We start from the raw sequence: 17,036 nt of genomic DNA, 5'->3' as shown, positions 1-17,036 counted from the left end.
GACTGGCGCTTTCATAAATTTACCAAAGAGCAGGCAGCTAAGGTAAAGCTGCAGCCGCAGTCGCAGTTATTATTGTTGTTGTTTTAAATGCCTAAACTTAAAGGCAGGCAGCTGAAATTCTAGAGCGCCTACCAAGGCGCATGATTAATATGTGAACACACACACACGCACACACACACACATATATATGCGGGACTGCTTTGCTTTTGTTTTGGCTGCTTTACGATTTCATTATGCTATATATTTATTATAGGTATATAGGCTGCTTGTTTTTTTCGCCATCGTCGTCGTTGTTCTTTATTTCTCGTACATAATTTGCAAGACGTGGCATGTGTGGCACTTGAGCTCGAAACTTGATTGTTGTGCCACGCTGCTGCTGCTGCTGCTGTCGCGCAATTTAGCATAGAAGCTGTTGTTATTGTGCTCACACACACACATACAAGCATACGCATACATTGACAGATATACGCAGCCAGCATTACTGTCAATTTATATAAATTTTCAGCCCCTAACCCCAAGCAACAAAACCCCTATAACAACGCGCAGCCCCGCTCCAAGCTACAAGCAGAACTGTCAAACGCAGTCTACGAACCCTTCTGTGTGGGCTGGAGAGGGGGTAGAGGGGGTAGAGCGTACCCAAGGCCTATAACAGACAAACACAGCCCAAGCCAAGGCACAAGCCCAAGCGAGAGTTCATAGTTGAGTAAATTTTTACCTCGTTCATGTTACACACACACACAGCATGTATGTGTGTATGTATGCATGTGTGTGCGTGAATTTTCAACAAATTTGCGTAGCTTGTTGTTTACGTTCGGGATTGGGCTGGCAGCTTCATTGGCAGTATTTGTTGTCTCATATTTTTGAAGCGAAAAATTTTAATAAAGTAAATTCCTATTTTACGACTTGAGCAAAAGGCAAAAACACACACACACGTAGACAATAAAGCTGCCACACTTCATATGTCATACGTTGGCTGCGGCCGGAAATAGAGAATAGAAAAACACGCAACAAGCGTCGTCGTCGTCGTTGTCGTCCTAGACAAGTGACAAGCAGAAAGTGCGAAAAGGATTTAAATGCTTTAGGCGTTGCCTTTTGACCGCGCTGGCTGAACTGAGCGCAGCGAGGAGCGAGTGAGGAGCTCTGTGCATTTGTTTTTTAGTGTTGTGCGCGCTCTTGATTGTTTTCATAGCTGACACACACACACACAAGCAAATCCCAGCTACAGTGGGGCAAAAAAAGGGTTTTATTTTACGAGCGGGACTATCAGTGTTATTGTTATGACTGAAATTTGATGGGGCAACAAACGTTGAAGCAGCAGCTCACACAGACACAGACAGACACACACACACTTGGGCGCTTTATGACACTGACGCTGACGCTGACGCAGTCATATATGATGACGATGATTTCTGCTCCCGCCCAGGCAGTTATCTGTCATGGACTGGGATTGGGGCATTGGGGCGCTGATTAAGCAGCTCGACTGCTCGACTGCTGTGCAGATTGGATTAACGAGGGTCTACCAGCTGCCCTGGCCTGACACCTGTGAGTGGCCTGCTCCAATCTTTCTATGTGTGTGCGTGTGTGTGTGGCACTTAAATTTTATTTTGGCGCTGCTTTAAATGCTCACGTATTTGCGCCTCGCAGCGCAATTTAAGCCTTGCAAATTTGATGGGCGCGCTGCGTTTTATTTGCTGCTTATGATTTTCACAGCAGCAGCCTCAGCTGCGCGTATTCGGCACAAAACTGGGCGTGGCAGCCACGTATGGCAAAGCTACAAAAAAAATGGGAATAGATTTAGAGTTAGCACGAAGAGCGAGCGAGCGAGCGACGGCAACTCGCTTATTGTCGCAGTTGCTGCTTGGCATGCACCTTTGGCTTCCTGCCGCATCCTTTTTACTGCTGCTGCTGCTGCTGCCACGCCCCTTGCGCTTGCGCCTGCCTGTCAGCAACGTGCTTTGCATGCTCAATATTGCCAACTTGAATTCGTTATAAAATATTGTCTGCTGCCCCAACGCGGCAACTTGCTGCATAACAATAGCAGGCGTCGCCTAATGTTGCATGCAACTCGCTCCGTTACGTGTGCGCCCAACTCGCTTGCCCCAACATATGTGCCACACACTAAAATCTAACAACATTTATTAATTGTTGTTGCTGCCACGCTGCTGATTAATTATTTTATTTACTTGCTGCAGTTGCAAATTAAGTTGCAACTTTAACTACAAACTATTGTCACACTTTTGCGAAAAACTCATTTGGCTGCTGCGGCAAGTGCAAACTTAAGTGAGTTATTCGCACTCAGGCGACTCTACTCGAAATTCTCTATCAAATGCGCAAGTGTTGCTGCCTCTCTTTCTTATGCTCTTTCTCTTTCTCTGTCGCTGTCGCTGTCGCTGTCGCTGCTGCGTTTTAATAATTGCAAACTTTTGTGGCAGGTAAACAAAAGGCTTTTAACTAAAGCCGCAGCATGCGCTCAATAATAAATTCATATCAACTTTAATATGAAAATTCCTTTGAAAAACAACATAACATTTTAAATTAGTTGCAAATTTTAATGTTTCGTATCAACTTGGCAGCAGTTTATTGTTAAAACTTTTTGGCTACGAAATTGCAACTAAATTTGTTAGCAACAAATTGTCTTTTATTTATTTCAATTGTTTTAGTTTCTGCAACAGTTAGTTAGCTTATATTTTTTATTTATTAAATTTCATAATCAATTTGTTAGCCAAAAAATTATGCTTAATTTATTAAACAAATTATTTGACTTTTTTTTTACTATCTGCAACAGTTTCTTAGCTAAAAATATTTTTTTTGTATTTCTGGGCAGCATTTTATTATTAAAACTTTTAATTTAAAAGCTTAGGCAATTAAATTGTATAAACAATTTGTTAGCTAAAAATTGTCTTTAATTTATTTATAAAATTATTTGACTTTTTTTTTTCAATTTCTGCAACAGTTTGTGAGTTAAAAATATATTTTTTTTGTATTTCTCGTTTGCGTTTTATTAATAAAACTTTTTATTTAAAAGTTTTGCTTATAAGGCAATTAAATTGCATAAACAATTTGTTAGCCCAAAAATTGTCTATAATTTATTTAATTTTTTTTTTAATTTCTGAAACAGTTTGTTGGCTAAGATTTCATAAACATTTATTATACTTTTTATAAATTTAATACAAGCTAAAAATATAAAATTTCTTCAACATTTTATAAATTTTAATCAAGTTTGTTTGTTTATTTTTATAACATCGCTTTAATTTTAAGAAAAGTTTGTTAAGATTTCTTGCGCATTTGATTTATTAAATAGAACTTTTTGCAATATTGTAGCAAACATTTGTTGCTTAAATTTTTGATGCTGCTCAATACTCAATTGCAATTAATTATTGTTTTAAAATGTATTCATTTAGTTGATTATCTAGACATTTGAGTTTACACTTGTCTAATGCTTTTGCCTTTTTATGTGTGCAAATAAATGCGCAAAATGAAAAGAAACCCAGAAGTACTTAAAATTTGCAACTCAAGCGCATATATAAATATTTAATACACACACACACACGCACACACACAGAGATAGACAAATAGACAAATGGCTTTTATTATCATGCAACGTAAATAAATAATTTTTGTCAATTTGAAATTGAATACATGTTTTATTGCTATGTAGACTTGAGTTGAATTAAATTGCGCAGCAGGCAGCATTAAATAATAATAAAGCTGCTGTCTCGCTCTAGCAATTGAAGCAGAAGAAGAAGAAGAAGCAGCAGAAGCTGCTGCACATTAATAAGTAATAAATGACAATTAAAATTATTGGAATGCATAAGCACAATTAGTTAGTATAAGTTGCAAAGAGAGAGCGAAGAGAGCGCAGCGCGTTGTTGCCACCTGCTGTGGCACTTGACTGGCAACAAAAGCTGCAAAACTTGTTCAAGCAGCTGTCGAATGCGTTTCGAGTGTGAACTGTAAGCTGGACAAGGGGCAGGCGCAGACTGAGACTGAGCGACTGAATGGGCGGCAAAATTGTTGCAAGCGTGGAGCTGAGCCCTCTGCTGCTGCTGCTGTGGCAACAACAACTAGACAAATATTGCATATGAAACGCTGCTGCTGCTGCTGTTGTTGTTGCAACATTTGTATGTTGCATGCGTAGGTGCGCCGCAATTAGCAGCGCAGAGTGGGCAACTCTCTCAGTTTGTGGTTTTTTATTTTATTTTTTAGCTTTATTCTTTATTTGTGGCCACAATTGTGAGAACTTTTTGGGCGGCACTGCGCATTGTTTTATGCCCAAACATGCGTTCCGCCTTGTAGACTTTGAAACATTCAGGAAACTAATTTGGTTAGTGCATGTTGCGTATTTTTAAGTACATAAGCACTTAGTGCTTATTACTCCAGAAGGGGCGAGGGCGAAACTCAAATTGTGCGAACTAAGCGCGTTTATTACGTAGGCCAAAGTTGAAAAGCAAACAAATATTCCTATGGCTGCAAAGTAAAAAGCAAAACAATTGCAAATTAAGCTTCATATGCTCAAGTTGAGTGAGCAGCAAATACTTTAGCTGACTTTTGATATAAAACTAGCCTAAGCATGCATTTGTTGTTATTGTGAAATATTAATTAAACGCGTTTTTTTAATACTAATAATAAACACGAACAAATATAAATTGTTGCTGAATATCTCATTAAAAGTTTTATGTGCTAAAGTTGAGAGCAAATATTTTTTCAATAACAAATTTGACAAAGTAAAAGTAGCTTAAGCTTGTATAGAGATTGACTAAATGTTGAAATTTAAAATTAATTAAGCGCCTATTAAGAATTTCTAGTAATAAAAACAGTTGTTTATATAGTTGCATTAAAAGTTATGCTGTAGTTATGTAAATATTATTTGAGCTGCATAGTTAAAAACAAAACGAATACCAAATTAAGCTTTTTATACAAAATTTGAGTTAGATGTAAATATTTTAACTTCTAAATTGAGTTTTTTAAAAGCAAAGCTGACTTGATATAAAACTAGCCTAAGCATTCATTGATTGCTTAAATGTATAAAATATTAATTGAAAATATTCTAGTAATAAAAACGTACAAAAATAAATTGTTGTTGAATATCTCATAAAACATATTTTTGTAATTATTTATTTATTTAATGTCTACTATGAACAGTTGACAAAAGAAATGAAACAAAAAATATTGAAAATATTATTGCTGCATAAAAAGCGGAAAAGCGAATGCTCGCATTATTTTCGAATCATATAAATATTTTGTGATATTTTAAACCAAGTATTTCTGCATAAAAAGTTGTAACCAAAAGTTAGTTAGTGCTAGTGTTATTAATAAAAAAAATAAGTACACTTAACTATGCGCTGAGTAGCGCAATTATAATTTTAAACCATTTTTTGCTTCAAATCTTTTAGTTTTGCTTGAGCTTGGGTTAACTATTTCATTTATATAGTTAAATCTTGACTGAAACGCAATCAGCCAATTGATATGGCTTCAATATTTTAGAGCGAGTTGTTGTTGCCTTGTGTGCATTTTATTTTTTAATAAAATGACAGTCTTAAAAGCAAATCCATTGCTGATATTCAATGACAAGCGACTGAAAGATTGCTACCAGTAGGTCGTATACTTGATTTATTTATAACACATGCTTCGCATCGCATATACTTATGAAATTCACAGAATAAGCAAACAAAACAACAACCACAACAACAACAAGAAGAAGAAGAAGAACCGCAGGCAACAAAAAGCAGCAGAAGAGACGAGACAACGACATCGACAGGATATAGCAGGACAAACGACATAAAAAGCGACATCATCCAATCAATTTATGCGCCACTGTCTCCAAGTGGGTGGCGTGTGCTACAGAGATTGGAAACTGGATAATTGCAAGTGGTGTGGGGGGGGCGAGCCAAAGGTGGGCCTCGTCGGGTTTGGGCCTGCGTAATATTATCTTTAAAAAATCATTTCAGTTAAATCGAAATTGGGGCAAGAATAGCGCAGTTAGCAAAAGGATGCGACAGAGCAGAGATATATATATGCATGTGTGTGTATATGTGTGTGTGTGTGTGTATATAATTGCATGTGTAGCTGCACAATAAACCCATCAGTTTGGCAAAAGGCAACAATTTGGGCAAAGAACTTGTCATCATTATCAATGTTATCATTACGAAGTTGGCTTAAATGCCTTCTCGCTCTATCTCTCTCTATCTCTCTCTCGCTCTTGCTTTTTACATTTGTTGCTGTAGCGCTTTCAAAGTTATTTGCTGTCCATTTCCAAACATTAAACCGAAGTGACTTGAATAAATTTCATATTTGAAAGCCTTACACACACACACACACACATGTGAAGTTCGAGGCGGAAATATCCAAACCAAAGTAAATCAACATGGCTAATATGTAGCTGTGTATGTGTGTGTGTGCGTGTGTGTGTGTCAGCCACTTTGCTGGGGTCAGCGCTGCCTGTTGTGGGCGGCAGTTTGAGGCTGTAGCTTAGCACGCAAAACTTGCCTTGCCTGCCAGCTCTGAGGTACACACACATACAAGTGTGTGTGTGCGTATGCGTGTGTGTGTTTGAGCATAAACCAAAAATTCCTATACGGCTGATGCAGCAAATTTCCGGCTATAGTGAAAGTGCTGCGTGCGACAACCACGAGCTGCCACAAAATGTGCTAAATTTTAGCCTAGCACTCGCACTCGAGAATTTTTTAGCCACTTGCCCGAAAAATAGAAAACTAGCAACTGACAGCAAACACCATTTTGGCTGCAACCGACATTATCAGACCCTGGCTACAATAGCTGAATTTAAGTAACTGCCAAGGCAGCTCCAATTTTGAAAAGAACTACAGACTCCTAAATAAATTTGCTGTCTGTAGACTTAGTCGCTCATACAGACAGCTCCATACGCTTGGTTTAATAATAATTATATGTATGTTATTTTTTATTTAATTTTTATGCATATATGTTTTTTAAAATATGCTTAGAGATTTGGCTGCAATCGACTCGACTACACTAGCTAAATTTAAGGCAATTAAATGTTTTTATTATTTATTTATTTACAAGCTTAATTATTTTACAAATAAGTGCTAGCTGCTAAGGCCAGCGCCTCGTGTTACGGATTTCATATAAAGCTAAAGCTAAAATAATTTAAATTATGCTTAAGTCATTAATCTGAGATGCGTTTTACATTTGCTAAATATTTATAGAAATGTTTGCTTAATTCACGTATTTGTTTGTTTTAAATTGTTGGTAATAACAAAAATTAAAAACTCAATTGATTAAACGCTTATTTTCATTTTTTTTGCAATTTAAATGCAATTATTAATTCCGTCAGTTTAATTATTCAGCTTCATTTATGAAGAGTGGTGCAGCTCTTCTTTATTTATTTCTAAAATAAATTCGTAGGCATAGCATAAATAAAAACTTCTGTACTAAGCTTAGATAAGTAGACAGACTTGTCTATATCAACTAAGCTCAAGCGCTTGATTAATAATGCATATATAATTTTGCTATATATTTTGATCTTTTATTTTTCATTTAGAAGACATTGATTCAATTGTTAGTCAAGCCTTTGCTTAGAATTAAATAAATGAAGAGTGTTCTTTATTTATGGCTCCAGTTATAAGACTTCTAAAAATTAGACAGCTAGACAAACTTGACTATATCAACTAAGCTCAGCCACTTTATTAATTATTTATTATAATTATATGTAAAAGTTTTTTTTGATATTTTATTTTTCATTTATTAGCTTTCAACCAATGTGAAGTATACGCATACAATTAAATAAATACAGTTGTTAAAAAAGTTTTATTCTACTTATCATTACTAACTATTGAATGTACTTTCTGTACTGTCTGCCACGCCCACTTTTGCCTTTGAACTTCAACTGATCGAAAAGTCCCTTTTGTTTGCATTTTTTTGTAGCCGGCTCTGTGCTCTGTTGGCTTTCAATTTACAAATTTATAATTAGCCATAACTGTTGAAAGTGCAAATAAAGTAAATATGTGTGCGCACAAAGTTGTTAAGCCGCAAAGGTTTGAGGCATGTGGCAAATTGAAAAAAGCGGCACGATTGCTGCTGCTGCTGCCTCTGCCTCTGCCAAGTGTTTAGCCAGCTTATTGTTTGGTTTAATTGCAGCGCGAGGCACGAGTGCGTTGCCTGCTTGCATTGTTTAACCGAAATTACAACCCCTAAACTAAGGGGGGGCTGGGGGGTCAAAGGGTTGCCCCTGGGGTGAAAATCTGTGCAATGTTTGCGCAATTGAATTGAGGCGGCTGCAGCTCAGGCTGTCCAATGAAGCGTGTCTGCGTGTGAAATCCTATGCGGCTGCATGTGTGGGGAGGGGATTGGTGGGTGGTGCAGAAAATTTTCTCAGCAATTGTGGCTGGCTTGGAAAAGCGAAATTTCTGTTTGCTGCAGCGCAATTAAAAGCAAATGCAAGTTGTCAGTTCCCAGCAACAGATTTAAGCTTGCCACACACACAGACACACACATGCAACAAGCTGTGTGTGGACTGTAGCTGGAGGTCAGCGGCTAGCCTGCAGCCAAGCGGAACCACACGTCAACTGGACAGCTGGTGAAAAAGGTGTGCAAGTGACTCAAGCGAAGTCTCAGCTCAACTGCGAGTCGCAACAAGTGCAACGAAGCGTGGCACAAAGCGTGGCAGCCAAACAAAAGTCGCTTGCTAAAAGTTCACACGCTGCAGCAGCAGCAGCATTAAGCGTTAAGCGTTAAGCCAAGACGCCAGCAATGGGGCAACGTTGAACGCTGCTGACAAACTTGGCCAGCATTGCCAACTTGCGAACTTGCCACTTTGCAACAAACAGCAAACCGGTTGCACACGCGCTGCTTTTATTTTGTTGCAGCTTTTGCTGACGGCAATTAGGGCGTAGCTTGGCGCATAAACGCTGCAAGCTGCAACTCCAGTGGCAGCTGCAAGTTGCAAGCCAAGACAACAAATCAATCAACAAACAGCATCAAATATTAATTTGCCATATGCGCCAAGGCGCGCATCAAAGGCAAGCAGCGTGCCCCAAGCTGTTGTTGTTGTTGCTTAAACTTATTGAATCTGCATAAAATATGCAGCAACACCCACACACACACACACACACGCACATGTTGCACATACAATGAAGCAGCAGCAGCAGCCACTTGACTGCGCATCTTTGTACATAAATAACAATTTAAAATTCATTCAAGTTCTCGCTGTGTGCGAAGTTCGATTTTTGTGCGCAGCGTTAAAATGAAATTGAATAAAAATTTCAGACAGACGCAAACTGAGGCGTGGGTGTGGGCGTGGTCGTCGCTGCTGCTGCTGCGTGTGGTTTGCTTTACTTGCGAGTCTTTTGCTTTTCTTACAAAGGAAATCGTTTGCCTTTGAGCCAGAATGATGCAATTATTCACACTTGATTAAATACTCAAGAAAAGCGAAAGTGTGCGTAAGCAAGTGGGCCAAGAGTGTGAGTGAGTGAGTGAGACAGAGTGTGAGAGCGTGACAGCGATAGGCTGTAATCTATGCTCGACAAAATAAATAAAAATACATATTGAGCTGTTTTGGCTGCGCTGATAAATAAAATTCATAAATTTAAATTAGCTGTATATGAAGCCATCGCCTCGACTCTGCCACTGTATGTGGCAAGCTACCTTTTGTGGCAAGCTACACTTAATTTATGTACAGAGCGTTGCTTATTATCCCGAAGTGCGGCAGCTCGCTCGCTCATTCTTCAACTGTCAGTCAGTGGAGTCGACTCGAGTCTATGACGAGTCTCATTTGGCATTTCGCTTGATTTGCCATTTGACCCCACCCACCACCCACTAGCGCAGCTATTATTTATTCACACTGTGTCTATGTGTCTTGGACTCTGCGTCTGTCTGTCTGTCTGTCTGTCTGTCAATTGCCAAGCAAGCTTCAACTCAAGTTGCTGCCTCCTTCGGTTTGCCTAGGAAGTACGCTGGGCTGCACATTGCTAATATCCTGCCTCGTCCTCTGCTGCTGCTGCTTCTTCTTGCTCGTATGAGTGCCTGAGCAATTGAAATTCATTTCATTAGTGTGTGTGCCCCCCACACTTAGATTTTTGTAAATTATAGAAAACTTTTCAGTTTGCGCTTTTCATATTTTCAGCTGCTACACCAGTAGAAAAAAATTTAATATCAATGCAGCGCTTATAAATGCTAAACTAAAAATCAATTTCAGTTAATTAGCATTGCTAAATAATTTATTAGTTGCTATTAGCAGCAGCTGAAATAAAACTTAAGCTTGTTGCACAAATTTATGTTAAGTGCTTAAAAGAATACAAAATATAATAAAAATCAAACTAAACAAAATGTTGCATTAATTTAAACAAACATAAATCTAATGATAAAAAATGTATCTAAATAAATTAAAAATGTTTTATGCATTTTATGCAGCAATCAATCACTTTTATTTATATAAACAAATGTATAATATATATGTACATATATAAGCAACAAATAATAATAATAATGCTGCTTTATTTTTATAAATGTTTGCTTAATTTGTAGCCCGAATTTTGTTGTAAAAAAAAATAAATAATTTCAGTTGTTCAAAAATTATTTAAATGTGAGCTTTTTATATTTTTCATAGCATTTATTAAAACAAATTTTAGAAATTGCTGCCCACACAACTTTTTATATAAATTAGTTTACAGCATTTGGATAAGCATAGAAATTTAATCTAATCTAATTCTTCTAATATTCATGATTAAAATGTAATTTTATTTATTGTACAGCTCATTATTTATTTAGGTTTTATGCTTACTTTACTTTATGGCAATATTCAATGCATTTTATTTAAAGTTATATATTTGTTAAAATCTTTTTATATTTTAATGCTCAATTTATACAAATGCGTACAAAATTAAGTTGAAATCAACGTCTTAATTTTTATAAAAGCAACATTTATTTATTTTATATTTTTTTTAGAAGTAAGCTAATTGCAACTCGTTTTTTTTTTTTGAGTGTAGGCAGCAAACATATAATTGAGCCATAGAGAAATAGAGAAGTAAAATGAGAGCGAGCAATAAATACTGTTTATTTGCAGCTGGGCGTGGCAAGAGGCATCCTCACACACACAGCCAGACACATGTGTGTGTGTGTGTGTGTGTGTGTTGAGCGCTCATAAATCTGTGCATAGACAAGAGAGTTGAGCTGAGTTGCAGGTAGCAAAGCAATTACCACATGCTACGATTGACAAACGCTCCAGGAGTCCACACGAGAGGCAGAGGAATCGGCAGCAGGCTGGGGCTGGGACAGTTGGCGGCTTCAAGTGCACTTTTCGTCTTGCCACATGCTGCAAGCAATTTATTTATATACACACATTGTGTTTGTGCCGCCCGCGTTCTAAATTGAATTTGTTTGTGTTTGGGCAGTTGTGTTGACATGAGTTTTGGTATAAGTTGCATATGACCCATGCAGTTATTTTTTTTTATTTATTTGGTTGCATGCTTTAAATAGCTGCTGCTATTTTGGTGGCGCAGCAGGCGGCAAGTGCCGCTTTCGATTTCAGTTAACATGTTTTGCTTTTGCTGCTCAAATTACGTAAATGCCGCCCACACGTCTCAGCCTGAGCCAGAGCCAGAGCCCAAGCTTGTGGCCCAGACACAGCAGACACGTGTGGGAGCAACGACTACGCTGGAAGCTTAAACCGGTTGAAGCTGCTGCCAGCTCAAGGTGCCAGCTCAGTTAGCCCATATATATATATAATATATATAGCTGCCAGCTATGGGCGTTTAGCTGCTGCTGCTGCCCACGCTCTTAACTTGGAACAGCAGCTGACTTGGCTTGACCATTGACAAATTGACAGCTGGAGAGCAGCGCAATTAACTCTGCGCTTTGAACAAACAACAAAAGTCAACACACACACACACACACACACACACATAGACAAGTGTTGAATAGCTTTAAGATAACTTCCTGCAGTTTGCGCTGCTGCTGCTGCTGGCTCGCTGATAATCCCGCAAGATATGCGCCACATCTACAGCTATGTGTCTACATATGTGTGTGTATGCATGTGTCTGTGTGTGTGCTCAACACTTTGCTTTTTGTGCTTTAACAAGAATAACCGCAGCACTGCTTTTGGCTCTCTCAGACTCACTTAGTTACTTTCATTACACTCGAAGTAAAGAAATTTGATTCTAAATCAAAGCTGTGCGCACTGCGAGCTACAAAGCGATGCTATATATAAGACATCTAAAGTGGCAGCACTTAGCCAGCAGCTAAGTTAAATTAAATTTAAATATGCTTAATCTATGCTGCTATCTAGCTATCTATCTATCCATCTATCTATCTTTGTATTCTAATATAAAGCGCGTCATTTGATGACGACTTAGAGCAGTCAATTCAATATGTTAAATTCAAGCACAAAATTATATAAAATATGGCGCATTACTTTATTTGATTTAACTATTTACTGACGACTTAGGCCAGTGACATTTCAATATTTTAAGTTCTAATGTAAATTCTTCAGAATTCAAATTAATAAAAAAAATATTGCGCTTCATTTAACTTTCACAGCAGCCAATTTTATATTTCAAATTGAATATTATAATATTATAAATTCTATTCTTTTTTCAAGCACAAAATTATATTTTATATGGCGCTTTATTTTATCTGATTTAATAATTTACTGACGACTTAGGCCAGTGCCATTTCAATATTTTAAATTCTAATCATTAAATCTTCAGAATTAAAAAAAAAATATATTGTGCTTCATTTAATTATTTGCTGACGACTTAGAGCAGCCAATTTTCAATTTTAAATTTAATATTATAGTTTTATAAATTTTATTTATATTTATTTTTTTTATATAATTTTATAGTATTATAAATATAAATTTTTCAAGCACAAAATCATATAAAATATGTCGCGTTGCTTTAATCGATTTAGCAGAACTATAAATAAAATGCTGCCTACACACACTTTACATTGTAATAATTTTTTTAGCTACAGCTTTTGTTATTTAATATGCATTTAAAGCTGATTAAAATGTAATTTTATTTATTGTGCAGCTAATTATTTATTTAGGCTTTAATTTAATGCATTTTAAATTATTTTGTTATACAAATGCGTGGAAAATCAAGTATACGCCCACAATTGTTTGCGCTTAAAGTGTGCAGGCAAGCAAATTATTTAATTTACAAAGTTTTGTGCTGCACGCTAACTCAGTTTACAGTTAACTTAATGTATTATTTATTTCGCGCAGTGTTTTTTAGCTCTTTGTGCTATTTGAGCGCTGGTCAAGCGCTGGCTGCTGCTCTCTCTCATATTGTCAATGCACTTCAGCTGTCAGCTGCAAACCTTTAACGCTTTCTTTGCAATTTCTAACTGCCCCACCCCCCCAGCCACTACTCTCTGCTGCTATCTCCGGTATCTATTACGACATGTTTGCTCTACACTTTCGCTGCTGCTGCTGCTGCTGCTGCTTTTGTGGCACACATTTTCAGCGTTTCACACAGACACACGCGTGTGCGCTTGTTTTTTGTTTTTTTGCTGCTTTGGCGTCCTTGTGCTTGTTTTGCCTTAACACACACACACACACACATACATAGACATACGCATGTGTCGCCAAGCTGTTGAACTCTGCGCTCTCTCGCTGTTTTGTTGACATATTATGATCCTTGATTACTTTGTGCTGACAAATAAAATGCTTTTATTTTGATGTGCTGAACTCGCAGTGGGCAGTGGGCGTGGTCAGGTAGAATACACACACACACAGGCACTAATTGGCAGCGTCTTAGTTTGAGTTTAGCCAAATGCTTTATTGGTACAAGCTCTTATTTTATTTTTGTGGGCGTTGTTAGTGGTGTCATGGGTCAGTGGCAAGCACTCGGCTGTCAGTTGCCGCTGGCGCTGATGAGATTTCGTCAGTAACAACAATCAAACCAAACGACAACAACAATAAAGGTAAACGCCCACTAAAAGCTACCAAAAAAAACAAAAACAAGAAAACCAAATCGCATACAAAAATCTGTGGGCGTTTAAACATATTTTGTATATTATATTTGTTGATTATGCAGCTTTGTGCTGTTGTTCGGGCTATAAAAAGTTAAAGTGCTGGCCAAGCCTAAGGCAATGGCTAAAGCGGAAGCGCGATAAGCAGCAGTAGACAAGTGCATAGAGAGAGCAAGAGCGAGCGAGCTGCAACTCCCCATTGATTAGCAGTCAACAGCAGCCACTGACGGAAGTCGAGCGCCCAACAACGTGCGTCCGGTTAGAGCTGCGCTGCTTAATGCTTATAATTAATAATTATAGGCCCCAAAACTTGAATTGTCCCTTGACCACATATGATATTGAGTTTATTCCCAGGCCTTTGTCTCAGCTTTGACCACACAGTACACTGTGTGTTATTAAAAGGAAGTTAGTGCAACCACAAGTATAACGATTACAGCCAAAAAGCCACAAAAGTCAAACTCGACCATGACTTGTGTATTTGGCCTAATGAGTGCGCCTATTAAATATTGCAATGAAGCAACAGCTGCATGCCACGCCCCCCGCTTAACTCCGAGGGCCATGTGAATTTTGTGACATGTCTGACTTACCAAAGCAGAGCAGTTGCGCATGTTTAATCCAATGTGATTGCTGCTGACGCTGTTTCCGTTGTTGCCGGCAATTGTTGTTGTTGTTGTTGCTGTTGCTGCTGTTGTGTCGTCGCCGCTTTGTGGCATGTTGTTGCCATTTTCTGTGTATTTGTTGCTGTTGTTGTAATTGCGGCACTTTGTCTTCAGCTTGTGTTTGCAATTTCAATGCCATATTGCTGCTGCTGCTGCTGTTGCTGTTGCAAGTTGCAGTTGCACTTGCACTTTGCTTATATATTTTGCTTTTTTTTCGTAACACTTCCAAGTATATGCTCAACGCTATAACGAGCGTTTACCGTTGCTGCAACACATTTGTGTGTGTGTGTGTGTGTGTGTGTGTATGTGTGTGTGTTGGTGTCTGTTACTCAATGCGCCGCAATGTTGCACGCGTTTTGCTTTAGCACTTGAGCTCTATTGAGCAGGCAGCAGTTCAAGCCCGGCACGCGAACTTGACTTTAAGTTTGAAGTTAACACACATATTGATGTGGCCAGGATGAAAGCAGCTGGCGCACTACGACGAAACGAAAGACGCGACCAACCGCAATTGAGAGTTGCCGACGACGACGACGACGACGACGACTACGACGGCGGCGGCTAGCACTAGGCACTTGCTTTTGAATATTTTAGCAGGTGTATCAGGTAACTTTTGCTTAGATTTGATTTCTTTTTGCTGTGCACAACTTTAAGATTAACAAATGCTATCACTTTTGTTGGCGCAGACTCGATAATTTGGCGTTGTTAACGCGGCGATTGCTGCTGCTGCTGCTGCTGCTTTGGCTGCTGCTGCTGCCGAATGGACCACCATATGTACATGTATTTGCGTTGCTACTCGACTGTATGTGTGCGTGTGTACGTGTGCGCGCGTATGTTTCTCTCGTTTGTGTACTTGTGTGTGTGTGTCTCGCGACGCACTTGAAACGCGTAGCGTGTGCCCTGGCCAAGGCGTCCACACAGTATCAGAGCTAAAACCGAACTAAAACTTGCCACACGAAGCGGCGCAGCCTGCAGCCAGCGGCGCGACGCGACGCGTTTGTCGCTTCGTTCAGCCGAAGCCAGCAGCAGCAGCAGCAGCAGCAGCTTCAGTTGCTGTCTGTACAGCGGGAGGCGGCCCAGCGAGAACGAGAGCGCCAAGCTCATGCGCTCTCTTTCACTTTATGCTTTGTGATAAAGATAACACAAACACTTGAACTTATTTGTAGTCGCTGTTGTTGTTGCTGCTGCTGCTGATGTCGTGCAGGTGCCGTAACAGCAGCCAGCCGGTTTTCACTCTCAGTCGCATAAGCATACGCATACTACGAGCAGCTTATACGCCGCTTATACGTTTCGCTGTTCGCATAAGCAGCGTTCGTGCTGTAGTATAAGCTGAGTGCTGCTAGCGCTGGCGCTGGCATTTGTATGCGTATGCTAAGCAACTGCTAACTTATACTGCAGTATAAGTGCGCTCAGTGTAGTGCTGACGTTTTATGCGTAGCAGCTTATAAAAAGCAACAGCGCATACTTATACTAGCTGAAGCGCGCGTATAAATTGCTGCTAGCTGCTGTATAAGTGCGCGTATGCTTTGGCATTATAAGTATAAGTTCATTTACATGTGCGCGCAGCCTTTACAAGTATAAGTTTACTAACGCAAGCGAGCGCATAAATTGCTGCTAGCTGCTGTATAAGTTTGCTTATGCTTTGATATTATAAGTATAAGTCGCTGCTTAGGCGTAACTTCTAATGCATCCCTTATAAGTATAAGTTTACTATCAAAAGTGAACTTATACTGTGGTGGTAGCTGCTGCTGTATTCGTATAAGCTTGTTGCCACTGATGCTTAGAATCTTATACAGCATCCCTTATAAGTAAAGTTGACTAGCTGTAGCGAACGTATACTGTTGGTATAAATTGTTGCTAGCTGCTGTATAAGTATAAGTCAGTGGCTCACTGCTAAACGCAATAGGCAGATAAATTTTATACGCGTATCCTGATATGCGCTTATATTTTGTTGTCCTGCAAAAACTGTTATACAAAATAGACGCTGTAGCAGTTGCAACATGTTTGATAAGTCCTTAGAAATAAATCAACAGCTGCAATTAGTGCTGCTAATGAAAGTTTAAAGCTGCATAAAACTAAAAAATAAATAAAGAAATTGTATTTAAGCTGTTGTTGCAGTTTAACAATAATAAACCAAAGCAAAAGTGTTGCTAATAAATTAAAAAATTTAAGTTAGGCATTTTTATTGTTGCTTAAAATTGCTTCAGCTGCCTGCATAGCTTTGAATAAACTCGTAATTGCTTTCACCACTGCTTCGATAACGATTTTGTGTGCTCAGTTGACTTTATAGCCTTTAACCTGCTCGTTCGTAATTCAATGCCAATTTAGCAGGCATTGGCAAGTATCGCTTGCGTCACTTTGTTGCCTGTAAGTTAATTTACTTGCTGAGCCGAAGGACACGTGCACAGCAGCTCTTTCGCTCGGCTGTGGGGCATA

The 17,036-nt window shown here is 38.7% G+C and overlaps 1 protein-coding gene across 2 annotated transcripts in view; it reads right to left on the bottom strand.

Moving 5' to 3' along the window:
• The window catches only part of LOC108596040 (nephrin), a 70,720-nt gene extending 55,430 nt beyond the window's left edge, over positions 1 to 15,290 (bottom strand). For both annotated transcript variants that reach the window (XM_017981421.1, XM_017981419.1), the window contains exon 1: positions 14,532 to 15,290. In XM_017981421.1, the coding sequence (XP_017836910.1) occupies positions 14,532 to 14,742 (211 nt within the window). In that variant the 5' untranslated portion in view covers positions 14,743 to 15,290. The remainder of the gene's footprint in view (positions 1 to 14,531) is intronic.
• Positions 15,291 to 17,036: the final 1,746 nt, after the last annotated feature.

Source organism: Drosophila busckii, chromosome 2R (genome assembly GCF_011750605.1).
Source record: "Drosophila busckii strain San Diego stock center, stock number 13000-0081.31 chromosome 2R, ASM1175060v1, whole genome shotgun sequence".
Lineage (NCBI taxonomy): Eukaryota > Metazoa > Arthropoda > Insecta > Diptera > Drosophilidae > Drosophila > Drosophila busckii.
Note: the sequence above shows the minus strand (reverse complement) of the source record. Positions and strands in the feature narration are given on the sequence as shown.